This window comes from Petaurus breviceps, unplaced genomic scaffold (genome assembly GCF_028583685.1).
Source record: "Petaurus breviceps papuanus isolate PSGF00001 unplaced genomic scaffold, PetGlider_PUasm1.0 90823, whole genome shotgun sequence".
Classification (NCBI taxonomy): Eukaryota; Metazoa; Chordata; class Mammalia; order Diprotodontia; family Petauridae; genus Petaurus; species Petaurus breviceps.
Window position 1 is genome coordinate 8628341 of NW_027187352.1, and position 27637 is coordinate 8655977.

The 27637-nt window shown below is 36.4% G+C and overlaps 1 protein-coding gene across 3 annotated transcripts in view; it reads right to left on the bottom strand.

The window, feature by feature from the left end:
- The window catches only part of RSF1 (remodeling and spacing factor 1), a 136327-nt gene that overhangs the window by 49071 nt on the left and 59619 nt on the right, over positions 1-27637 (bottom strand). For all 3 annotated transcript variants that reach the window (XM_069070926.1, XM_069070925.1, XM_069070927.1), the window contains 4 exons: positions 22130-22222; positions 20192-20397; positions 12361-12515; positions 412-2156 (listed from right to left, as the gene is read on the bottom strand). In XM_069070926.1, the coding sequence (XP_068927027.1) occupies positions 412-2156; positions 12361-12515; positions 20192-20397; positions 22130-22222 (2199 nt within the window). The remainder of the gene's footprint in view (positions 1-411; positions 2157-12360; positions 12516-20191; positions 20398-22129; positions 22223-27637) is intronic.

The window sequence follows — 27637 nt, forward strand, 5'->3', positions numbered from 1 at the left end:
AAAAATCAATACTTCCAAGTAGGTTATCAAACTCTATTAATTATTTACTTATTTATGTTACACCAATTAGTATTTTAAATCACTGAAACACAAGCTGGGAGAAATCCTGGCTTCAAGAGTAAATTAAAATTATATTTTAAAATGAACCAAATCTTATATGACCTGAGACCTCGTATCATTCTGAGGATGCCTAAAAAAGACACTCAAGTTACCATGTTCATAGAACAAAAGAATTTAGAACAAGACACTTAGGTCTACTTGAATATCTTCATTTTCTAGAACTAGGTATCTGAATTTAAAAGTATCACCTATCAATCCAGTTCAAAGAACTGTAGACACACAAAGATTCAAATATTTCTAACTAAAAATGAATCTATTCCTAGAGTCAAAATAATGAGTATATAGTTTTACCTTGTTGACTTTAGAATTAGTATCCTTATCAGGTTTCCTTGAGTTCTCCTTTTTGTCCTGTTTTTGGATAGATGCTGAGTCTTCTCCTTTCTCTTCCTCCTCTCGTTTTTTATCAGCTTTTTGATCTCTTATCTCAGCCACTTTTGCAGTAGGTCTAGATATTCTTGGTGATCTTCTTAAAGTTCGAGCAGGAGTTACTTTCTCTTCCTCCTTTTGTGTCTCCTCCTTTACTTCTGTATCTAGAACCTTTGAAGAAGAGTCAGGTTTTTTCTTCCTGCTAGAGATCCTGATTGTTAACTTGATGCCTTCTTTCTGCCTTTCAGATGTTATTTCCTTATTTTCTGTTTCAGTGGTTTCTTCCTCAGGAACCAATTTATATTTAAATTTACTTTTTTGCATGGTGGATCCCTTTTTGGTCTCTGAAGAGTCTTCTATTTTAGAAGGTTGGCTACCATCTAATTTATCAACTCCAGCCTTACTAAGTTCTACTTCTTCCTTGAGGACCTCAGGGTCCATTTTCTCCAGGGCATGGCTATCTTCACTGGGCTTTGTATTTTTGGAATCTAACCCATCTTTTTCAGAGGCTGCTTTCTCCTCATAATCAGGAGAAGCAGAAGGCAGGGAGATCTCTGCCGCTTCTGGAGAGCTCAGTGTCTTCTCTGGATGTACAATGTTCTTTGTAATCTCTTCAGGTATGGGACTCAGTTTTGATGTGTCCTTCTCATGAATGGTCTTCTTGGACTTCTCTAACTTTTCTAGACATTCTAGGAGTGGAGGCCGTTTGTCCTTCTTATTTTTGGCTGAAGATTTCTCTTCAACTTTCTTGGCACAGGGTTCAGTGGTGGAAAAAGCTGTTTTCAAAGAAAGATCCTCTGCCATCTCGGAAGTGTCCTCAAGAGTTTTTTCAGTTTCGGGAGGACCAGGTTCTTCAAGTCCTTGCCCTCTCTGAGTAGGGCCCTCTCCCTCTTTCCCAGATTCATTTGTTTTAATGCTCTTATTTAGAGTCATCAAGGATTCTGCCCCATTGTCTACCACCAAGCCATTTTTCTCTTTGGATGGGTGACTACCCCCTTCCTTTATACTGTAGAGCTTGGTTTCTAATTGCTCTGTCTTATTCCTAGGAGTGTTTTTTTCACCACTAACTTCTCCATTGACTAGCTGTTTCCCCTCAGGACACAAAGCCATGATTGTGGGAATTCGTTTACAAATCTCCTCCTCAGGTTTCACCTCCTCTTTCAAGGCATCTTTTGTTGGAGTCACTGATTTACACAAAGGTCCCTTGACTGGGCTGTCAAAATCATCAGTCAATTTAATCTCCCGTTTTTTCAAGGGTATCTTTGCTTGCTGGTCATTTTTTAATTTTTCAGTTTCTTCAGTTGATTTCTCCATAATTTCTGGAGGAGGCTTAATGCCAATCTCTAATCGCTCAGGTTCGTGAATCGTCATTCTTTCTGTACTACTTTTAACATCTTTTGGTTCCACTTTGCATTCTTTTACCTCAACTTTAATAGGTTTAACATTCTCCTTGAAGGAATCACTCTCTTCTTTGGGGATCTTTTTCTCCTCATTCTCTAGTGAAGGTTTTTCTAGCTTTACTATGACTGGCGTTTTCACAAGTTCTTTTTCTTCTAGTTTCTCAATTTTCACAGGATTCTCTTCCAAGATAGTGGGTACAGACCGATTTTCTGATTCTTTTGCTGGTTCCTCCACTTTCACCTTCTCATCTTTCAATTTTAATTCCTCCTCTACAAAAACAGAAAACAGTTAATTACACAGAAGCTTTTATGGTTCTCACAAGTCTTAGCATACATTTCACTTTGAAGTTTTTCTTTTTCCCCTGAGAAAATCTTGGCTTTTCTGTCAAGGGAAATCAATGGCAAAATTTACTAAACAGAACGCTGAAACAGACCAGGTACATATCAGATAATAACTATATGTAAAGGTTAATATTTCTGTTTTAAACTTTGTATAATTTCAAGAATATTGCTATTTTAAACCACAACGGATGGGAAAAGACATAATGTGCACAACTCATTTACCATTTTCAAGTCTATTTGAGTTACAAGAATATAGCATAAAAGAATATTACAAAATAGCACCAAGAGAAATATTTTCAAACATTAATCTTCCTTAAGAAACTTATTATTGAACTGATTTTCATCATTATTATGCTTTCTATTTATTTCACAGGAGTCACAGGAACAAAAGGTAGGGTAAAACAATCTAACTGTTGACATTTTATGTTATAGGGGACTGTCAGTATTCACTGCTACTGTGTGAAGGACGTCTCCCATTTACAACACAGTGACAGTATGTGGAATACCACCAGAGCAGCAACCTACCTAGAAGAACACAGTGTTCAGGATTAGCCCCTTTTAAAAGTACAGAGAAGCATGTACTTAACTTTATTAAATGTGGTGGAAAAAATATAAATTCACGCTCCAATCTTGTTTGTAGAATTATAGATTTATAGATGTGAGAGATCATCTGACTCAATCCTCTCATATTTTACAAATGAGGCAGCTGAGGTCTAGAAATGTTAAGTAATTTGCCTGAGACCTGAAGTCACATGGGTGAAAAAGGGGCAGAGCTGGGAGAGAACTTGAGAGATACCTAATGCCAAATAAGACATAAGGCAGCCCCACTTCCACCCACCTCACCCCAGGAACTAACACAGTAGATAGCTTCAGAGAAACTATGTTATATATGATCAATTAGATGATATCATACCATAATGTTAGAGTGAAGTTTGGTAAGAATATATAATAACAATGTTTTTGTAAAATAACATTGGTTGGAATATACTTACACAAAGTAAAGGATGGCAGCCAAAGTTTGGGGTAGAAATAAAATTAGTATCTTGATGCAATCATAAAATCAGGGACTCAAGATTGTATCAAGAATAGAGCTGGCAGGGGGGGCTAGGTGGTGCAGTGAGTAAGAGTCAGGAAGACCTGGGATCCATTCCAGCCTCAGATACTTAACACCCACACACACACAAAAAAAAACTGGCTGTGTAACCTTGGGCAAGTTACTTAACCCCAATTGCTTTAAAAAAAAAAAAAAAGAATAGAGCTGGTAGGGCAACTAGGTGGTGCTGTGACTAGAGCACTGTCTCAAGCACTTGACACACTTACTAGCTATGTGAATTTGGGCAAGTCACTTAACCCCAATTGCCCTCCAAAAAGCAAAAAAAAAAAAATGTTTAAATTGCATATGTGAAGAGCATTAAAAGGGACTGAAGACTACAGTAAATGTACTGTAATGATGTATAACAAAGTTAGAAAATTAGACGGGGGGGGGGGGGGGGGTTGGCTAGGTGGCACAGTAAGTAAAGCGCCGGCCCTGGAGCTGGGAGGACCCAAGTTCGATTCTAGCCTCAGACACTTAACACCCACACAAAAATACTAGCTGTGTAACCTTGGGCAGGTTACTTAACCCCAATTGCCCTCCAAAAGGCAAAAAAAAAATTTAGACTGGGACCATGTCGTGGAGAACTTTAAAAGCTGAAAAGAGGAACTTATATTTGATTCTCAAGGATCGTACTGAATAAAAGGAGTATCATGGTCAGACCTACACTTTTGGATAAACGCTTGGGCAGTCACATAGAAGATGGATTAGAGATGAGAAAAGATTAGGGCAGGGTGAACATTTGGCGGCTACTCCAACTATCCAGGGAAGAGGTGAGAAAGAGCTTTAGTAGGCTGCTGGCCCTGTGAGAAATATGGAAATAGAAATGACAAGATTTGGCAAGTGACTGAATATGTGGAATTAAGGAGAATCTGAAGTCAAGGAAATTTCAAACAGGTGGTTTGGGATTCGTGAGAAGACAGTGAGTTCAATTTTGACCTGAAGAGTTTGAGATGCTTAGGGGAACATCAGGTTTTGAAAAAACTAATATGCAGTTGAAGATGCATGACTGCAGTTCAGGCTTATAAATACAGATCTGGAAGTCATCTGCAGAGACATAATAATTAAACCCAAGGGAGACAATAAAGTCCCTAAGTGAGAGTGTAAAGAAAGAATAGAAGCAAACCCAGGAAGGAACCTTGCAGTATACTCGGGGGACATTACATGGATTATGAATCAACAAAGGGCACTGAAAATAGTCCAACAGATAGAAGTGGCTAGAATACTGAATCTGGAAATCAGAAGATCTGAGTTCAGAACCTGCCTCAGGGATTTCCCTAGACAAATCACTTAATGGTTATTTGCCTTATTTTTCTCATCTTATAAAATCAGGATAATCATTCATCTATCTCCCAGGGCTATTGTAAGGATAAAATGAGCTAATATTTGCAAAGTTCTTTGCAAATCTTAAAGTGCTACATAAACTGGAAATAGAGGGGATGCCCATCAATTGGCAAATGACTGAACAAGTTGTGGTATATGATTGTGATGCAATATTATTGTGCTAAATGAAATGACAAGCAGGATGATTTCAGAAAAACCGGATAAGACTTAGCTAAACAGATGCAAAGTGAAGTGAGAAGAACCTGGAGAACGTTTCACAGTAACAGCAATATTGTACTATGAAGAACTGAACGACTTAGCTATTCTCGGTAATATCCAAGAGAATCCCCAAACACTCGTGACACATGCTATCCATCTCCAGAGAAAGAACTGATATTGATCGAATACAGAACCAAAGATGTTCTTTTTCCATTTTTTTCCTTTCATTCTTTTCCTATTGAGGGTTCTTGTATAAAATGACTAATAGGGAAATGTTTTACATGATTGCACATGTCTAACCTATATCAGATTGTTTGTCATCTCAGAGAGGGGGGAGGGAATGGAGGAAAGGAACTCAAATAACAACAAAAAAAGATTGTTAAAAATTATGTTAACATGTAATCGGGGAAAATATTTTTAAAGTGCTATATGTTTGTTATGATTATTGTTATCATCATCATCATCATTATTAAATAAAAGCCATGTCACAAAAGCTCAGAGATAAAATATCCAGTATGGAAAGGGTGGTCTGGTTAAGAGTTTCACATACTCCAGACAGGTTGAAATAGATGAAAACTGAGAAAAAGTCTTAAGATTTGGCAACTAAGAGATCATTGATAACTTTAGAAAGAGCAGCATATAGTATTTCATCCCATTCTTATACCACAATTGATTAAACCATTCCCCAATCAATGGATAGGTTTCCATTTCTTTGCTACTATGAAAGATACTATGACTACTTTGATGTGTAAATGGGGTTTCTATCTATCTTTTCTTTCTATATTGCTGCAATTAATAAAAATACAGTTGAAATTCTACCAATTTTGTTTTGCATCACTTCATAGATATATTTTCATATTTCCTTATATGTGTCATTTTTTTTTTTTGCTTTGTGGAGGGCAATTGGGGTTATGTAACTTGCCCAAGGTCACACAGATAGTTTGTGTGTGTGTGAGTGTGTTGTGTATGTGTGTGAAGTGTCTGAGGCTGGATCCAAGGCCGGTGCTCTACTCACTGCGTCACCTAGCCGCCCCTTATGTGTCATACTTATATTTTTCAAAGCATCATAAATATTCTATTATACTGATATATCATAATTTGTTCTGTCACTTTCTAATTGTTTGACAGGGATTAGTCTCCTCTTTTTAGCTAACACAAATAGAGTAGCTATGAATATTTTCACACAGAGAGGTAATTGTTTTTAAAGATGTTTTTACTATAAAGTTGAAACAATAAAATTTTACATAATGGTTGTGACTCACTGTATTTTGCCATATTGCTCTAAAAAATATTTGCACCTGTTTTCAGCCCCACCATGAATTTAGCATAGAGTAGTTACCAATAAATACTAGATTTGACCTTCAAAAAATTCTTGCATAGCATATTAATTTTGATTTCCTTCAAATTTCTGGTCATTTTCTTAAAGACTTCCTCAGGATGATCAATAATTTTCCTAAAATGTACAGTCCAGAACCGAAGACAATACTCAATGTGAGGCATGAGGACAAATGTTATAACACTGCTTCTAGCAATGTAGCCTTAAAATGCACTAGTTACTAGGCCACAACATCACATGCAAGTCCAGGCAAAGAAATCACACGGGGGTTTTAATTCCTCCCCCACAAAAACTGTTATCTGTTTAGTTTCCACCATTCTATATTTATGGGGATGACTTTGAGCCCAGATAAAATATACTTTCTATTTATCCTCAAGTAGTTTGACCAAATAGTAAGGGTAACATCCATGACTATATCACTCTAAGACTGACCTCTCTTATTCAGGCCAGTTTGTTGAAGTCTATTTGATTCCATACTTTTCCGACATCCAACATGTTTTAGCCCATTATTCTAGTCTCACGTCATTTCCATATCTAATGAACACACCAGGTACGATTACTGTCCAACAATAAAAAAGGTTAACAAAGCACATCCCAGTGTATTCCACAAAGGACCTCACCCTTGGAGGATGCTACTCTTGGTCTGGTTATTCAACCAGCTCTGAGGACACCTCAGGCCAGCAGCTTTTTCCCATCTTGCTAAGAAGAATAGCAAGAAAGTGTAAAATGTTGAGCATTTCTACAAAGTATCAATTTTGTACCCCTATTTTTCTAAAAAGGAAATGAAGTTAGTCTAATATCATTTGCTCTTCTGTGTTGTTTTTTTAAATGAAGCCATTTTCTTCCTTAAATGTTTAAAACTTACCACTTCAGTTTTTGCTTACATTTTTATGTTTGGTTTTGACATTATAGAGTTCAGGGATAGGGAACCTGGGACCTTGAGGCCACATGTGGCCTTCTAGGTCCTTGGGTGAGGCCTTTTGACTAAGTTCATATTTTACGGAACAAATTATTTCATTAAGGGGATTTGTTCTGTGAAGTTTGGATTCAGTCGAAGGGCTGCTCTTAGGACCTAGAGGGTCACATATGGCCTTGAGGCCACAGGTTCCCCAACCATGATATAAGTTATATATCTGTAATCATGTAATACATATTTTGCCATTAGTCATGTTGTGAAAGAATAAAACTGAAAAAAGGAAAAAAAGTACCCCCCAAAACAAGAAAATTGAACAAGTATGCTTCAATCTGTATTCAGACTCCATCTATTCTTTCTTTGGAGGTGTATAGTATTTTCCATAATGAGTCTTTTGTAATTATATTAGATCACTGGAATTCTACTTTTTAAGGAATTATTTTCTTCTCGAAAGGAGAAACTACTCTCAAACTACTCTTTGCATTTTGCAAGCTAAAGTCTATGCAAATAGACTACCAGAAGACTTAGGGAGAGAGGCATCTAACCAGAAAAGACGGGCCTGCAGCACACAGAAGGCTTATAGTGAAGAGACCAAGGAAAGCTATAGATACCAATAGCCCACAGCTGTGGGCTGGAGTCTTCAAAGTGGAAGCTTAGACCTGGGTCTAGCCAAGGATGAGTGAAACTTGATATTGTGGTACTCAGAAAAATGAGAGGAGAGAGAGAGAGAGAGAGGAGAATAATATAAGCATGCCCTGAATCAGACTGCCAAACATTTCTAATGTCCTTGGGAAACACAGCACTCTAATGAGAGACAAGATGATGATGAGAATAACTAGCACTTTTTAAAATTAAAAAATTATGAGATAAGTGAAACGAGAAAAGAAAAAGAAAGGATCAAGCAGCTCTTTGCTAGCATTGAGGGAGGATTCTCCTGTTTTGCCCATGTTTGGATCTGGGTCTCGGTCCTGGGGTGAGGAGAAGTGCTGACATGGTAGAGCTTGTACTGGTGGTGGAGAGGGAATCCTCCTCACAGTTCCAAGTGAGAGAAGACTGCTTGTGGTCACACACAGACCAGGAGAGAAGTAAACACATTTCCTTTCATCATACCACCTTGGAAAAACTAAAATTTACAGGTCCCTAGAAGTATTACTGAAAACAGCTGCATTGAAATCCCTGAAGCTTGGAACAGTACAATCTCCACACCAGAAGCAGAGTCCTCCCTTAAGAAAGAGGTAAAAAGTAAAGTAATTGGCTGGGAAAATAAGCAAACAGTGGAAAAAAACTCAGACTATAGAATCTTACTTTGGTGACAAAAAACATAAATTAACACTGCCCAAACCTAGCTGAACCAGAAAACAAAGTAAAAAAAGAAAAGTCATTTTCTGAAAGATTTCCCAAAATGAAAATCCCTAGGAATATCATAGCCAAAATCTAGAATGTCCAAGTTTAAAATGTGTGTGTGTGTCTATGTGACAGAAAACTTCCTAATGTTTCTCATGAGGAGATCCAAGCAGATACTTTAAAAAAGTATACACAGGAGTCAAGAGAAATATAAAATAAAGATGAATATATCTTTTAAAAGAGAGGAGTAAGAGACTAAACAAGGAAAAAATATCACAAGAAATGGTAGAGAAATACAGAGTTAAATCATAACTGTAAAGATGAAGATAACAAATGATAAACATTTATGATAAACTGTAGGGAGCCAAAGAGGCCTGCTTCAGGACTCAAATATTAAATCCTAATAGTGGACTTTAAAACAAGAATCTCTTTGAGACGCGACTTTTCCTCAAGTTAGCTCCTGAGTTCTTAGTTATGGGTTACACTTATAAGGATGTTACTTGAGTTCCAAGATCAATAGGCTATGCCCCAAGATTTTAGTTATTAAGAGCTAAAATATTTGATTCAGCACTCGGGTATCTTTGGGTGGCCAGCTCTAAACGTGATGTCTTTTGAGGATTGCAGCTTTGGCTTTGAAGTTTGCTCTCAATTGTATCTGTTTATGACTGCGACTGCATTAGCAGGTACCTGAAGCCTAGTACCCTAAGACTTTAGTCTCCTAGATAACAAATCCTTATCAAATTATCTATTCTGTGCTACTTCCAGGATATAACAGATTAAGGTAATAAGAAAACTCGAGTCCCCTTTCTTTGTCTCTTTTGCTCTATTAAAAACCTCGTACTAAGAATCAATAAAAGCAGTTCATTGTTCTTCTTTGAACTACCCACATGGCCTGGTCATTTTTATTCACATCTCTGAATCATGCTAAGTGCTGTACACTGAGCAGCCCACAGCAATAAATTCAATGATAAACAGAAAAGGCTGGCAGAATGTATAAGAAATCAGAATCCCCCCAAAAAGCTATTCACAAGAAACATGCTTGAAACAAAAAGATTTACATTGTATTAAAGTATTAAAAATTTGATTTAATTATTTAAAAGGGGTGAACATGGAAAATAAAATGCTTAAAGTTATCACAGAAAATGAATTTATGTATGTGTGTGTGTGCCAGATGGTATAACATCTAAATACCTAAAGGAAAATGTAACTTATTTGTTTATTTATTAAATTAATTGGTTAATAAGTTGATTTAAAAAACCATGGGAGTAAAAGTGAGGGATTTCAATGTATCACTCACTCTCAGACAAAAAAATCTAACCAAGATGTGCAATAAACTTAAGGACCTAAATAAATTTTAGAAAGTTAAAAACATTAGACCATTCACTGGTGACGACTGAATAGGAAAAAAAAAGGAATAACCATTTTTCAGCATGATCGTTATTTCAAAAACTGTGTACTAGGCAGGTGTGGGGAACTTGTGACCTTGAGGCCATATGTGGCTCTCTAGGTTCTCAAGTGCAGTCCTTTGAGTGAATCCAAATTTCACAGAACAAATCCCCTTAATAAAATGACTTGTTCTATAAAACTTGGGACTCAGTTAAAAGGCTGCACCCAAGGACCTAGAAGGTCACATGTGGCCTCAAGGCAGCAAGTTCACCATCCCTATACTAGGGCATAAAAACGTCATACATGCAAAAGAAATCAGCATTATTTACTGATAATAAAATAAAAAGGCCTATAAAGAATTTAAAATTTACTAAAGACTAACTTAATCCTAAAGAATCACTAGATAAAAGAACAAATCACAAGAACAATAGAAAATTTCATTAAAGTAAAAATGAGACACCATATCAAAACTTTTGGAATAGACTCAAAGTAGCAATGAATGAAAAATTTACCTCTCTAAACAATTTCGTCAACAAAGAGAAAGAACAGATCAATGAATTGGGTAAGAAATGAAACAGGAGAAAAAATCCCATGACCCCTAGAATTTTTAAAAACCAACTAACTATAACTATAGAAAATAGATATTTTGAAAATCAAAGACAAGATTAATAAAGATGATAAAAACCCATTAAATTGACAAATTAGAAAAGGTTGTTTCAAAGGGAAAAACAATGAAATAGGTAAAATATATAATAAAAAAGTCTAATTTTTTTTTTACCAGAGAGAGCGCTTTTAAAAAAAGAAATTTTCACAAAGAATAAAGGAATTTACTAGAAAAAGATTTATATGACAACAAAATTGACAAAAATAAATGGATATTGGGGCGGCCAGGTAGCACAACAAGTAAGAGCACTGGCCCCAGTGTCAGGATGACCTGGGGATCGAATCCAGGCTCAGATACTTAGCACCACACCCAGAAATAACTAGCCGTGTAACCTTGAGCAAGTTACTTAACCTCAATTGCTTAAAAAAAATAAATAAATGGATATCTTCAATTATAAGATTATCAAAACAAGAAAGAATTTAAATAACCCAGTATCAGAAAAAGAAATTAAACAAGTCATAAATGACTCCTAAAAGGAACTCTCCCCCACCTCCAGGATTACATGGATGTAACAAGTGAATTCTAATCAAAATTTGAAGAAAAATCTACTTTTATGTTTCTATGTCAGAAATACATATGGTTATAAAGTGTTCACATTATTTTAAAACTATTTCAACAGATTAAGAGTTGTTTGGGTGCCACAAAAAACAAATCTACCCAAGATACTGTGAATTACTGTTTTTCTCTAAAAATATCTGGCGGGAGATTAATAAAGCACTTTATATACACACCATGTTGTCTACATTTAATTCTTTCTATATACTGAGCAGAGTTCGAAGTGAATAAGATGCAGACTGAGTTCAATGCAAAGAAACACATCTAAACTGTGTTCTGAGATAAATAGTCAGGAAAGTTAGTAGACTCCAGATGATATACAAAGGAACTGGGGAATGTTTTAACCTGGAAAAGAAGACTTAGGCCAGGTAAAATGGTTATATTTAAGTATACGATACAAGGTTTTCATGTGGAGATGATCTGGATTTGTTCTGATTAAATCCAGGTTGAATACCAGAATGGAAGTTATGTGGACACTGATTTTGCATCTATGCAAGAAAAAATGTCTTAACACTTAGAGCAGTTCTAAATCAGATGGTCAAATTTCACTGCTTAAAATCAAAATGGAATTTTATTTTTTGCCTTTTTGGAGGGCAATTGGGGTTAAGTAACTTGCCCAAGGTTACACGGCTAGGTTTTTTTTTGTGTGTGTGGGTGTAAAGTATCTGAGGCCAGAACCAAACTCGGGTCCTCCTGACTCCAGGGCTGGCGCTTTAATCACTGCACCACCTAGCTGCCCTCAAAACGGAATTTTAAAGCATTTACTCTTTCAGTGGTAATTTCCCAAACATTCATAAATGTCACAGTTTAGACATGATGAATTATTGAGCATTTACACATTCAGATACCATTGCTACACACATAATTATCTATTCATTGAACATAACAGCTCACATTTTCTACAGTACTTTAAGGTTTACAAAGCATTTTTTTCACAACCACCTTGTGAAGTAAATTGAGGCTCTGAGAGGTTACTACATCTGCTTTCACACAGTTAACTGACTTGCCTTCTACTCCAAGCACCTCTGCCATTATTATCAGCTACTATGTAAAGTTTATATTTTGATAAGTGGCTAAATATTTTCTTATGGAACCCTTTTGGTATTATTTTATGGAGGTATATCACGATTTGTACATTTATGCTTTTTTTAAACAAAAGACCAGAAAATATTAGCTTGTTTAGACAAAGATGCCAAGTTCTGAAATTAAAATAGGATTCTGTTGTATTTTGGGAGCTGGGGAGATTATGTAGGTCAGAATGTGGGAGAGAAGAAAGGTTTAAAAAAAATGCAAAAAAACCTTGTTTAGTTGTTTCTCCATCTTTTTTAGTTTCTTCTTCCTCTAGGTTGGGGCTTTCTCGGGAGGAGGCATCCTGTTGGCTAGAGTTTTTCAAAAGTGCAGGATCTATTTGAGCTTTCAGGAGTTCCAGAGTCTCAGCCAGTTCATTTCTATTTCTAAATAAGGCAAAGAAATAAGACACCATGAAAACTCATTTTTCTGCTCACAAAAACTATCCTAATGATTTCTGTTTATAACAGTATAAACACTACCACTGACCCCTCAATAAGATAAGTATTCAAAAATGAATTCTTATTTCAATCAAATTCTTGCTTTCATCACTATGGCTACTTCTTTCACCAATACAAATTCTAACTCCTGTAACACTTAATTTTACCCTTGGTGTAAACAATATTCATAAGTTGATATTACTGAAAAATTAAATATCTGTTGATTCATTATCCATTGACAACTAGTGTTTCTGAGCTGGGCTAGACTGGCCAATACTAAATGCCAGAGCTGAAGGATAGGCCAAGAAGCTCACATCCAACTAGTATAGACTTCCCTATCATGGTGAACTGTCAGAATAGACTTCAGTAGAGGTAAAAAGAGTCTGATAATAAGTGCAATTACAACATGCCCTGCTTAAAGTAACCCTGTGACATGGGTAATGGAATTATTAGCTATATTATATATTTATTTATGTATTATTATATTATAGTAATATATTATGTGTTATATATTAACTATATTATTAATTACATAATGGAATTATTAAACTCATTCAGTAGAAGAAACAGAGGCCAAAAAGTTAAGGAATCTTCCTAGATTACAACTATCTAAATCAGTATTTCTTTTTTTCTTTTTTATTTTTCCAATTACATATACAGACAACTTTTGCATTCATTTAAAAAAAATTTGAGTTCTGAACTCTCTCCTCACTCCGAGACAGTAAGCAATTCAATACATATACAATCATGCAAAATATATCTCCATATTAGTCGTACTGTGAGAAAAATTGACAAAAAAATAAATAAGAAACATGAAAAAAATAAAGAGAAAAATAGTATACTTCAATCTGCATTCAGATGCCATCAGTTCTTTCTCAAGATGTGGACAGTATTTTTCACAATGAATCCTTTCAAACTGTTTTATATCAGTTTTGCAGTGAATAGCTACTGCAGTCCCAGTTGATCATCATACAACACTGAAGATATTGTGTACAATGTTCTCCTGGTTCTGCTCACTTCACTTTGTATCAGTTCATGTATGCCTTTTCAGGTTTTTCTGAAATCATCCTGTTCATCATTTGTTATAGTACAATAGTATTCCATTATAATCACATACCACAAGTTGTTCAGTCATTTCCCAAATGATGGGAATTTGGGAAGATCAACTTCCAATTCTTTGCCACCACAAAAAGAGCTACTATACTTTTATACAGATATGTCCCATCCTCTCCCCCTCTTTTAAATCTCTCTGGGATACAGACTTAGTATTGGTATTGTCGAATCAAATAGTATGCAGAGTTTTAGTTCTTTAGGCATAGTTCCAAATTGCTCTCCATAACTGCTCCTGATTAGTTTACAACTGTTATTTCTTTCTCAACATATACTTATTAAATTAAACCACTGACCCTAAGAACCTTGTCATCCTAAGAACCAGGGTGACAAAGGACTGACTTGGAAGAATGAATTTAGGACCCCCTTTGAAGAAAAATCTGTATCAAACTTATTGGCAAAGAGAACAGTGGTATTCTAGTTTTAGATTTTGTTTTGGAGAGAAAACAGTCAAAACAAAACTAATTCAGAGTTTGTAACAAGTAAAAAGTTAAAACAGGGTAATGGACTCTTAGTATGCAGCCAACATAAAATTTGCTTTTTAAGGTATATTTATGATGATTCATCTTCTCTACTCATTTAGAAAATCAGGAAATTCTAAAATAAATCCTATTATCAGAATTAGAATGCAGAGTCTGAAGTACCTGCATAGTGAAAAGATTTCAGCTTCTATTAACCCACTCCATGATCTACAAACCTAATTCACTTTTTTAAATAGTTAACTAAGTTTAAATTTATGAATCTAAATATCAACAAGGACTTGGTACTGGGTTTCTTAAATTATCAGATAATTTCAGGTATATCCACCAGTAAATATATATTTACTGAGTGCCTACTACGTGCCACGGACTGCGAAGTGTTGAGAATACAAAAAGAAGCAAAGACAAATCACAGCTTCAAAGAGCTCACAATCTAATAAACATGTTTAAATAACTACACACAAAAAAGCTATATGCAGGATAAATAGGAAATAATTAACATTGAGAAAGCAGTGGAATTAAAAGGGGTTGGGAGAGGCTCCCTATACAAAGCTGAGATTTTAGTTTGGACTTAAAGGAATTCAGGGAGATCAGTAGTCAGAGGAGAGAGGGTATTCCAGGCATGGGAAATGGCCAGAGAGAATGCCAGGAACCAAAAAATAGAGTACCTTGATCAAAGAACAACCAAGAAGCCTGTATAACTGGATCGGAGCACACACTGTGGAATGATGTATAAGAAGACTGAAAAAGTAGCATGTGGGGCGGCTAGGTGGCGCAGTGAGTAAAGCACTGGCCCCAGAGTCAGGAGGACCTGAGTTTGGTTCTGGCCTTAGACACTTAACATCCACACACAAAAAAACTAGCCTGTTTTGGGCAAGTTACTTTTAACCCCAATTGCCCTCCAAAAGGCAAAAAATAAAAAAGGAAAAGAAAAAGTAGCATGGCGCTAGGTTATAAAGGGCTTTGAAAGCCACCCAAAGATTTTGTATTTGATCATGGAGGCAATAGGAAACCACTGGAGTTCACTGAGCAGAGGGGTGACATAGCTGAACCTGTACTTTAGGAAAATCACTGTAGTGACTGAATAAAGAATGATGGATTGGAGTGAGGGAGTGAGGATGGACTTGAGGCAGGCAGACCCACCCAAAGGGTACTGCCCTAATCCAGGCATGAGAGCCTACATCAGAATGTCTGCAGTGTCAGAAGAGAGAAGGGGGCTTATTGGAGAGATGATGCAAAGGTGAAATAAAGAGGACTTTGGCAGCAGATTGGAGGTGAGGAAGGGAGAGACAGTGAAGAATTATAGAGGATACGTAGGAGCCTGAAGTATGGGGGCATGGTATTGCCCTCTATAGTAATTCAGAAAGTAGGAGGTGGGGGGAGGGGGTTTAGGGCAGGGGTGGGTAACCTACAGCCTCGAAGCCACATGTGGCCCTTTAGGTCCTCAAGTACAGCCCTACGACTGAATCCAAACTTCAAAAAACAAATCCCCTTAATAAAAGGATTTGTTCTATAAAACTTGGGACTCAGTCAAAAGGCCACATCCAAGGACCTAGAAGACCACATGTGGCCTTGAGGCTGCAGGTTCTGATGGGGTACCTGGGGTCTAGGTCAATTTGTGAAACCAATTTGTAAAACCAGTCTGTGCAGTTGTAACTGCAATTTGTATTGTAAAATTGTTATTTGTAAAATCCCTTTCCCAACCTTGGGCTCTGCCCCTTCCCCCTATCAGCACTAGGCCTAGGCAACACCTAGTGATCCTAGGTTGTTACTTAATCTCTTCATGTCTCCTCCGGCCCGGCCCAAATACTCCTTTGTCCTTGCCTCATGTCTCCTCAAGTCTGGCCCAAATCTCATCTAAACTATCTATGCACTAAAGTCACAAGTTCCTCTCTGTCAGCTCTAACCTTTATCTGTGCACTGAGGTCCCTTCCGTCTGGTCAGCCCTGACAATGGCAGCCCTACCCTTTAAAAGTAAAAGCATGTACCCCTCTCACTTGCAGGTCCCCTAAAGGACTCCTGCCTGCTTCTCATAGAAGCATAACAATAAACTTCTACAACTCTCACTCCAATTAAGCCTGAGACCTTGAATTCTTTCCAGATGCTATTGCAGGTTTTCTGGTCTTAGATAAGATCAGAGTTCCTGCTGAACCTAGAGGGAGCCATCCCTCATCAGTTCCCCACCACTGGTTTAGGGGGAAAGATGAGTCTAGTTTTGGATATATTGAGTTTAAAATGTCTAAAAAGGCAGCTGGAGATGCAAAATTGGAGGTCAGGAGAGAGGTTAGGGCAGGAAAGGTAGATCTGAGAATCATCAGCAAAGAGATGCTAATCAAATTCATAGGAGCAGATGAGATCACCAAGTAAAGTAGTATAGAGGGAGAAGAGAAGAAGAACCTGGACAGAGTCTTACAGTTAAAGGGCATGATCTACATGAGGAATCAGCAAAAGAGACTCAAAAGGAATGGTGTGATAGGTAGGAGAAAAATCAATAGAGAATGATGTCCCAAAAACCTAGTGAGAAGAGAGTAACAGGAGAAGAGGGTGATCAACAGTGTCAAAGGATGCAGAGATGTGGAACATGGACTTAAGAAAAGGCCTCTGGATTTAGCAACTAGGAGATCACTGATAACTGGAGAATGATGAATCTGAAGCTAGATTGTAAGGGCTTAACAAGTATGAGGAGAGGTAAGAAAGTGAAGATACCTATTTCAGACAGCCTTCTCAAGAAGTTTAGTCACAAAGGGCAGAAGAAATATATGACAATAGGTAAGGAGGGATGGGTCAAGTACAGGTTTTTTCAGGACATGGAAGATAACGTTACGTGTTTGTAGGCAGGGGCTAGTAGATATGGAGAAATTAAATATAAATGATAGAGTGAAAATGAAAAATGGGATATATAATATGTTAGAGAGAGAATGGAATAGGATCACTTGTGTGGGTAAAGGAGTTTGTCTTGGTAAAGAGTAAGGCCACTTCTTTGTGTGAGACAGAGAAGGAGGAAATAGTGACAGAAGGCATCTAGTGATAGGAGATGAGGAAGCAGGGAGAAGAGGGAATTCATGGAGAAAGTCCTTGATTTTTTTCTATAAAATATGAGGTAAAGTTCTCAGCTGAGAGTATGGGGATTAAGAGGAAGAGAATCATGGGAGGTTTAAGGAACGATGAAAAGATTTGGAAAAGTCACTGTGGAGAGTGGAATAGTGAGTTGATAAGGAAGTGTATAGGAGGATTCTCTAGCAGCAATTAGGGCACAAGGGATATTGGGTAACATAAATCTGCAGCAGATCCAATCAAAACAATTATGCTCAAGAGCATGTGTATAGAAGTGAATGCAGAAGACTGTGGACATTATCCTAGGCTGGGGTTTAGCAGAGCACAACTGGAGATAGGATGAGGGGCCTGAGAATCAAGAAAAGGATGGTGTAGAGTTGCACTGGTTCACCAAGATGTCAAGATGGGGAGAAGAAAAGAGAGAGTGAATAGTGCAGGGAAGAAGGCCTGGGAAAGAACTGAGGGGTCAAAGGACTGAAAGTCATGGTGTGGATGAAGAGCAGGGTTCAAATAAGGGGATTCTAGCATATAATACCTAATTTTGAATACTACAAAAAATTTCACTACAATTATAATAAAGTACTGTGTCTGGCACAAAGTAAATATCTGACAAATGCTTGTTGATTAATAGAAGGATATATCAACAATTAAAATCAAAGCCCCAGACATCTAGAGCTATGTCCTTAACAATTCAATATCTTCTCTTTTTTTATGGGGGAAGAAAGGAGGGAAAATAGGGAGAGAAAGATGTTGACAAGTGTCAAAGATCCAAGGACCCCACCACACTCAACCTGAAAGCTGTTTGGAAATGAGTAAATTATTTTATTCTAAGCTGCTTAGAAATAGAAAGACTGCATTTCTGAATTTGTCATTAATCAGCAGGATAACCTTGGGGAAGTCACTTAATCTTTATGGCCTTTAATAATAAAAAGAATTTGCCTTTTTGTATGTCACATTTTATTAAATTACAATGGGAGTTTTTCACCTTTTTTTGGTGTCTTGGACCCCTTTTGGCAGAGTCTGGCAAAGCCTATAGACCCCTTCTCAGAATCATGTCTGTTACCTACATTCATGACTGAAGGAAAAGCTAGATTTCACTTCGAAGTTATTAGAAATAAAGATGTAATTTCCCCCCATCCAAATTCAAACCCCAGGTTAAGAATCCTTGATTTTCAAACACAAAGATAGCATGATGTTCAACCTAATATGAGGAATGAAAGATGGATATGGTAAAGTATCATAAAATTCCCCTTTGTTTTATGTTATGAATTGGGAACAGATTACTAACAACTCTTTGGGATCAAGTTGCTTACCTAAGTAGAATAAATTAATTCTACCAGGAGATAATATTACCATAGTCTGAAAGAAGCAGCTTTGAAAATAAGTATTTTGAGTTGAGTTAATTTATGTTACATCTGCTAAAAGGGAATAGCTAATGTACTCAGGCTCACCAAGAATCACTCCAAATAAAAAGATACATTCAAAATTTAGTTATATTTCTTTTTTTTAATTTTTAAAAATTATTCTGAATAACACAAACATTTCTTTATGCAAAGAACAGAAAAAAAGAACTGACTATATCTGACACGAATATTATACAGAGGTCAGCACTTTAAAATATACATTATATACAACAGTAGTTCCAATACTGCCTTGTCTGTCTGTATCCTTTTCTGAACCTTGAGTCAGGAGAAACTAAGTTCAAATCTGGCCTCAGACACTTAATACTTACTAGCTATGTGACCTTGGGCAAGTCACTTAACCCCAATTTCCCAGCCTTCCTCCCTTCAAAAAGCCAAAAAAACAAAAAACAAAAACAAAAAAACAACTTACCATATATTTTTGTAATGTTTCCTGGTCACTTTCCTTTCTTTTATTTTTTGTTTATCACTATATGTCTTGGTCCCTCTACAAATCTCCCTATACTCAAATATAAGTCCTTCCTTGTAATAAATATAGTTAAAGGAAAACAAATCCACACACTGGCCATCACTGAAAATAGGAGTATGTTTCATTTAGGGGCAGCTAGTGGCACAGTGAGTAAAGTGCCGAGCCTGGAGTCAGGAGAACCCAAGTTCGGTTCCGGACTCAGACACTTAACACCCACACAAAAAAACCAGCCGTGTACCTTGGGCAAGTTTACTTAACCCCAACTGCCCCCCAAAGGCAAAAATAAATAAATAAATAAATAAAATGTTCATTTTAAAAAGCTGTTGAATTTCAAAGGAAGAGTATGCAGAGAGGTAAATGTAAGTTAGAGGTATCTGCCTTTGTATAATCATTGAATTCTGAATAGCTGAGCTTCCAGTATGGAAAAGACAAACATAAGAAGAGATTCAGGATAAAGACTGAAATTTTTCTAAGCAAAAAAAAAGATAAAACAATTCTCCAACTCCTCCTTCCCCTTCACAAATGGCAAAACACAAGTTAGGATTTTTCAGATTCATATGTCAAGTTAAGAAATTGAACTTCTGTAAAATTTCAACAGATAGAAAGAATGATGCCAAAATGAAATGGTCATAATGAAACCTTCCATGACACTCCCATGGAGAAGTGATTCTTCTCTCTTCAAACCTCTTCTGTCACTGTTAGACCACTTTAATAACTAACTATATTTCAAATTGCCCTTACATTTTTTAGCTCCCCAGTAAGCTCCATGAGAACAGGGACTACATGTTTTATCTTGGTCTACATCAGAACCTAACAGTGGGATATGCTTATAGTAGTCATTTAATAGAAGTATGTTGAATTGAATTTAAGCAGGTAATTTTTTAAAACAACAAATGTGAATTATGTACACTGGAAGGAACAGTGCATGTAAGTGCACTAATTTGAATATTTTTTGTCTTTGAAACATGCAACATAATAAAATTTTAATATTTTTATTTCCCTAAGAATAATATTTTTTGGGAAAAAAGAACTGTGTACTGACAATAATTTTACTAGCAAAGAATTTATTTAAAACAACAAAAAACATACCTGACGATACATTTCCATGAAGACCCATCTTGATCATCTTGCTCTTCTATGTACATTCTGACATTATGATCTTGATCCAGCTGGTACCAATACATGAGACCATCTTTGTCACGGCCAATTGGCTGGAGGCGCATGGCATCAGCATCCTCCTCATTAATAATGTTCTTAAACTTCAGATTGTCATCAAACTGACATTCACAGAGGTACTAGAAAAAAAATTGAAACATGGATTTTAATCTCTCATCTCTGTTTTCCCACCATAGTAAGAAATAAATTAAATGCTCATCTCTTTTGAAGATGCTCCATTTCACTGTTTCTGTTTGGCTTACAGTAATTAAAAAGTAACAGTTCACATATAATCACTTAAGCTTTATCAAGCACTTTCCCCACAAGAACAATGGAAGAGTCGTAGTGTAACTGTGATCAGCCGCAGTTTACAGATAGGGAAGCAAAGATTCAAAGACTAGTCCACAGGCTAAGAAATGCCACAACTGGGCCAGATATAATCGAAATACTGAGATTCAAACATGATAGCTTATTTAAGTAGATAAAATGTGAGCAGAAATTCTGTATTCATTGTTACTTAAAATGGTAAGTTTAAGTAAGCTAATACCATATGTAACAGTCTCACAATTTCAAAAATTTCTGACTCATCAAAATCTCAAATAAAATTTAGGCAGAATACATGTATAGCAAAATCTGCTTCTAAATTATTAAATGACTTTTTTTTATACAGGTAAACTTTCAAAAGCTGTTCTTTAAAATCTAGCACATACTCAGTCTTTTAAAAAGATATTCATTAAGCAGATGTCTTCCATTCATTCTCTTAATGAAAATGATACTCATGTCTAATTTTTAAATGTTCATAAAAATAGCCATCACTTTTTGTTCCAAGTTTCAGCATATTGTTAGGGTCTATTTGGACCCTGAATCAGATTCCTTCTTCAAGTCTCCTGACAAATGTAGTTCATGCCCTGGTCACCCTGCTTTCTCCTTGTTATAGCCAACTATGGTCTTATGCCATAGCACTGTGAGATTTGGTAAATGGCCAGTTCAAGTTATTAGTAGGCAGAGAGCCCAAAAAGGTCAAGAAATATATCACCAGTCTCTTCCTGGTCTTGCTTGATGTCTGCTTCCAGAATTCTGCTACATAAGATTTCTAAAACAATTTCTGTCATTTCTTGTATTTGATTCTGGCCCCAAACTGGAATCTGATTTTACCATATCTTTTTATTTCCCTAAAAGGGAATCTAACAGATGATCGAATCAGTTTATTGCTGTGTGGGAACAAGGGAGTGACATGTATTACATATCTAACATGAGCTAGTCTCTGAAAAGTAGAACGTTTACTTACATAATTTAAGAATAAGTATGTAATCTTGGGGTCCTTTGATCATTCAACCTGTTTATAAATAGTTTCTAATTTCAGAAGCAGTAAACCCTTCCTTAACCAGTCTGTGGAAAGGGTTCTTCCTTCACTCTGCTGGTCATTTCACTCTTCAGTAGCCCTACATGGGAAGGAGGGCAGGGAGAGCAAGCGACACTCCAATTTGGATTTGGACTTACTAGTAATTTTATTTAAAATACAATGAGTCTACTCAATTAGGGAAGAACAATTATTTAAAATTACTATCTCAGTATCACAAGCAATATTAACAAAGTTCTGCTACACACATTAGCAATTCTTGAGGTTGAAGTTAATGGTTAAAATTAATTTGGAAATGCATTCCTATTCTTTCTATCACCATCCTTGTAAGCTTACATAATTAAAAAAGGCTAGATTTAGAAAGCAATAAAAAACCATCTAGGTTAAAAACAGTTTCTTCTGTTCCCCCCCAATAATAATAACATTGGTTTTCAGTTGGTTTCCAAATTCAACTATAAGGACTATAAAATGTTTTAAAACAAAGGCATTACAAGAAATAATAAATTTATTACCTTTAAAAGTCCCAATTTGCATTCGACACTCATTTCAAGATAGCCCTTCTTCTCCATCTCCCATGCCCAAGTGCTATTGAACTCTTGGCACATCTGTCAGATAAATGTAATATTTAAATGCCTAAGAGCAATGTTCATGATACCTATGTCAAATTTTGTTAACTGATAATGCACACTTTTTTCATTCAAGACTATTCAATAAATATTTATTAGGCAGCTAATATGTGACATTGATTACAAGGATTAAAATAAAAGTACTCTAGCTTACAAAGAATATACAACTCAAGACAATGAATTATAAAGATGATTATTTCCCCAGTTTCAAAAAGGCAATCTATGTCAGAAACAATTCACTGACGCTAGTATAGTGCATCCAATGTTTCCTTCATAATTGAATGACCATCAGCTGAGGAAAAATAATAGAAGGTAAACTTTTTTGCTAAAGATGTACTTTTTCATATAGACAAGTTAAGGTATTCCCTCCTAAAATTGTAACTTCTAACTTCTGCAAGACTTTTTAATTATGTGAAATCTTTCTCAATTTTAATTTTTAATGGGATCAGGTTCAAGTCTAGTATCTAAAATATGCTGGCTGTGACCCTAGGTAAATTAACTTCTGTGCCCCAAGAAACTCTTTAGACTCTAAGCCACAGAACAGTTGTCAATTTGTGGTCAAGGGACTTTCTTTGCAATGATAACACTATAGATTCAGATTAAAAAAGAAAAAACAAACTTTATTTTTCTAATAAAAATAAAAAGCACTCTCTGGTTAATTCCTATCTTTTTTATTTGTTGAAAATGTCATAAGATTGAGAAACTCTTTTGGAAGGATAGGGGTCTGGACCAGACTTGCAATTTCATTGGTGGGGACTTCTTTCCTTACACTGAGTAAAATCAACAACAATCTACTAGGTGCTGGGGATACAAAGATAAAGATGAAACAGATTCTGCTCTTGGTGGAGTTTATATATACGTCTCATGAACTCCAAAACCCCAACCTGGAGCCTGCCAGCCTGATCTCTCTGATCATATTGGTACATAGCTAAATACCACTGAAAGAAGTCACAGACCTGTGCTAAATGAGATGAATAAACCTTATGCTCTATGATCTTAAATGGGCCCTCACTTCTGCATGGTAATCTTCTTATTAATCCTTGAGTATCTCTACAGCATTCTCCCGCAACTGCTATTCTAAACCTTCTCTTCTTATACAAGCTGCTTTCAACCAAGGACCTACTAAGAAAGTAGAAGGCCATGCACATCAGACCTGAGTCCACTCTTGAGCTCTACATTTTAGAAAGTATTCTGGGGCGGACAGGTAGCACAGCGAGTAAGAGCACTAGCCCCAGTGTCAGGATGACCTAGGGATCGAAAGCAGGCTCAGACACTTAGCACCTACCCAGAAATAATTGTCCGTGTAACCTTGAGCAAGTTACTTAACCCCAATTGCTTAAAAAAAAAAAAAAGAAGAAAGTATGCTAATATAAAGAGGGTGTCCAAAAGGTAACTAGGACCACCTGAAGGAACTGCGGATATAAACCTGGAGAAAGCTTATGATCAATCAACAAGTATCTATTAGTCAGTGAGTCAATAAGCATTTATTAAAGGTCTGCCACGTGCCAGACACTGTGTTAAGAACTAGGGCTACACAACATTGTATGATGACCAATTTTGAGAGACTTAGCCCATCTCAGCAATGTAATGATCTGAGACAATTCCACAAGATTCATGATGGAAAATGTTATCCTCATCCAGAGAAAGAACTATGGAGTCTGAATGCAGATTGAAGCATACTATTTTCTCTTACTTTGTTTTTTCTTTTTCTTTTTTTTTCTCTTTTGTTCTTATTCTTCTTTCACAACATAACTAATATGATTGTATACGTATAGCCTATTGTCAGATTACATGCCACCTTGAGGAGGGGTGAAAAAATTAAGAACTCAAAATCCCATAAAAGTGAACGCTGAAAACTAAAAATAAATTAAAAAAGAAATTTTTATGTTATTAAAAAAAAAAAAAGACCTAGGGTTACAAAGAAGGGCAAAAAATAGCCCCTGGCCTCAAGGAGCTCACAACCTAATGGAGAAGACAACATGTGACATACAACTATGTTCAAATAAATATACAGGATTCTTGGGAAAGGATAATAAATTCAATTTTGAATATGTTGAGTTTAAGATGTCTACAATATATCTAGCTTGAGATATCTGGAAGGCAGTTGGAAATGTGAGACTAAAAGTCAGCAGAGGGAAGGCTGGATAAGTAGATTTGAGAACTAGCAGCACTGAGAAGATAGATAAAATCATAGGAGGTGATGAGATCACCAAGATAATCAGTAGAGAAAGAAGAGGGCCCAGGACAGAGCCTTAGTGGCCACCCATAGTCAATGGGCTCAACTAATACAGATCAACACTCCAACAAAGGAGACTGAAAAGAACAAATAGGAGGAAAACTAGGAGAAAGTGGTGTTCAGAAAACCTAGAGAGAAGAAAATGTCAAGAAGAGGTTGACTAACAGTGTCAAAGGATGTTAAGAGTTCGAAAAAATAAGTGCCCCCCCCCCAAAGTACACTGGATTTGAAAATTAAGAGATCATTGGTAACTTAGTGCACACAGTGACACAGCTATTATGTCAGGCACAAGGGATACAAAAACACTAAATCTGTGTACAAGGATCTTTTCCTGAACGAGGACAAGAGACTGTCCTAGACAAAGTGCCTGAGATTCAGGGTTTAAGCTAAGCCTTTAATGGTTACTGAGGGCTCAGGTCTTCTTTATTTTTTTTTTGCTCTTTCCAGGGGAATCCTTCAATAAAGCACAGATTTGTCGATGCTGATTTTCTCAATGTCCTAGGTAAACCTCTATAATGGAAGGCCATCAGGATATTGAACAAAGTAGATTTTCTTTTTCACTCTTCTGTTGGCAACAGCTTTAGCTTTACCCCAGACCTGGCTCAATAGTAACAGAGATATTTTCTCTCTCTTTCTGTTGTCTGTGTATGAGGCTCTGGACCTAGGTAGGTTGAACTTGGGAGGTTAATTAATCTATTATCTAAATTGGCCAATCCTCTAGACTGGCTTAAATTCTATTGTTCTTGATCATGAACGGGGCTGGTTGATTATTTAATGATAAATTCATTCTATTTCCAAAATCTGAATGTGTTCTAATTGGTTTCACCAATCTCATTCTAGGCATATACAGGAAAGTCTAGGAAATCTGGAGCCTACGTTTAAATCTTGGTGCTGCCTACAGAATTTTCTCCTTCCTCTTCTCTCTCCTGTCCCACTCTTCCCTTCTCACACTTTCTGTCAAAAAAAAAAAAGGAAAAAAATAAACTTTTTTTGGATGTCTTTTTGGTTTTACATTGAAGGACAATATTTAGCACAATGCTTAGCATTTAACAGGTGCTTTAAAAAATGCTTGACTTAACTTTTTACATAACCTAAACCTCAAAGTGAGAACCTGAAAAGATCTTAGTTTAAAAAGACCAAGGTTTCCCATTGCATCCTGGGCCATCTCCACTGTCCTGAACAACATGTGGCCCCTGGACCCAAATTGCTCTGGAGGAGAAAGTGAGGCTGGTGACCTTTCACAGCCTTCCCTCACTCAAATCCAATTCAATTGCCAGTCATGGCATCATCTTCCTGATATTATGGTCCTCTTTGAAAATGAAGGACAAACCACAATTTTCCCCTGTAGCCTCAACCTCTCACTTCCCTTCTGGAAAGCCATTCCATAACAAAGAGTCAGTCTTGTCTGTATGTCTGAATAAAGAATCCATTTTTTCAATTCTAGAGGTATGGGGAAGCCAGTGGGGTTAATTCAGCAAGGGAGTCACAGGTCAAAGTTGCAAAACTAAAGCTCTTTTCACTATAGACATTTTGACGCCAGCGTTAAGGTTTATGAGACTCCTAATGATCTCGATGAAGACAGTAGATAGAAAAATGGATTCAGACACGGACGAGATTAAGTCTAGTTTGGGACACTTGCTAAAATCAACCTCAGCTGACTAACCTAATAAGGAAAATAATATACGCATTAACTGTTTCATAGAGTTATTTTCAAGAACATTAATCATAAACTGTAAAGTATGACACAAATGCTATCTACTCAGATTTTCTTAAACTATAATTTAGATTGTATATTTCTCTACTGAGTTTCATGTACCACATATTTCTTAAGCATTTATGTGCAATGTAACAGACAAGAAGAGTGGAAAACAAGTTCTGCTTTTAATGGAGACTGGCTTAGTGACCATGGACTTTCCAGTAGCTCCAGTACTAGGTGTTTTCATCTTCTTAACCTTTCAACCCTCTCTAAAAAAGGAATTATGAGTAAGAGATAAAAATAGTTTCAACTGTCTCCATGGTGTAATACACCAAGAATTCCAAGCAGGTAACAATGTGACAAATCAAACTGCAGAGAAGGCTAATAATAATATAATAATAAAAGGCTAATAATCTCTAATCCATTCATTCAGCAACCCTTCCCTCACCTGTCACCATACTGCTAAAAACAAAAAGCCAGAAGCTTGTTCAGACTGGAATGGTAACACACTGTGATGAAAAAAAATCAGCAAGACAAATGAGGAACAAGAGGGAACTGAGGAAATGCACCAGTGTGTGTGGTACTCTACTAGGCCTTTAGGAAAAGGAACGGGCACCTAGATGGGGTCAATTTTGTCCCACAGAAGTCATCTGGGGCCAACAATACAAACTCCTTAGCAGGGGGAGAAGACTGACACAGTTTGGAAATTTAGCCCTGAAGGAAACTGCTATAAGAGGGGAAGGAGTCAGAAGTAAGCAATAGGAAAAATATTAGGAGCAAAGACTGAAATTACTAAAGATCTCAGGAGAAAGAAAAAGTTAAAGACTTCAAGCATAAGCATACAAATGAACCGGGAAGATACTAATAATAAAAGAGAATATGCCCTCTAGATCAGCTATAAGTCTAGATATCTATGAATAAATACTGCAAAAGACAGCAAAATGAATCAACACCAGATGAAGCAGAAGGCTCTGTGGATTCCCAAGAAAGCGTGGAACCACAGCAGGGTGCTAAATGGTTTAAAAAAGCAATAAGAATTGTGAAAGCAGGACAAATATCCTGCACAGCCAAAATTGGTAGAACAGAAAAACTTGAATCCAAAAGTGGCATTTGTTTCTCACCTAAGAAATAAAAGAGAAAACAAATGATTGGGAAGGCAAATACACAGAAATAAAGGAAAATCTGGAAAAAGGGAAAAGCAATAATTTTCAAGAAAACGTGATTTCTATGTAAGCAAAATATGTTGGTCTCAAAGACAGCATATATCAAGACAACTTAAGAATTATGTATCTCTCAGAAAAAAAAAAAGTAAAAAAACTTGAAGACCATAATGTAAGAAATAATATAAGAAAACTTTTATCTTCACCTCTCACCTGGATTACTACAATAGTCTCCTAATTGGTCTCTCTGTTCCCAGTACCTCCCCTCTCTGATCCAACCTCCATACAGCTGCCAAAGTGAT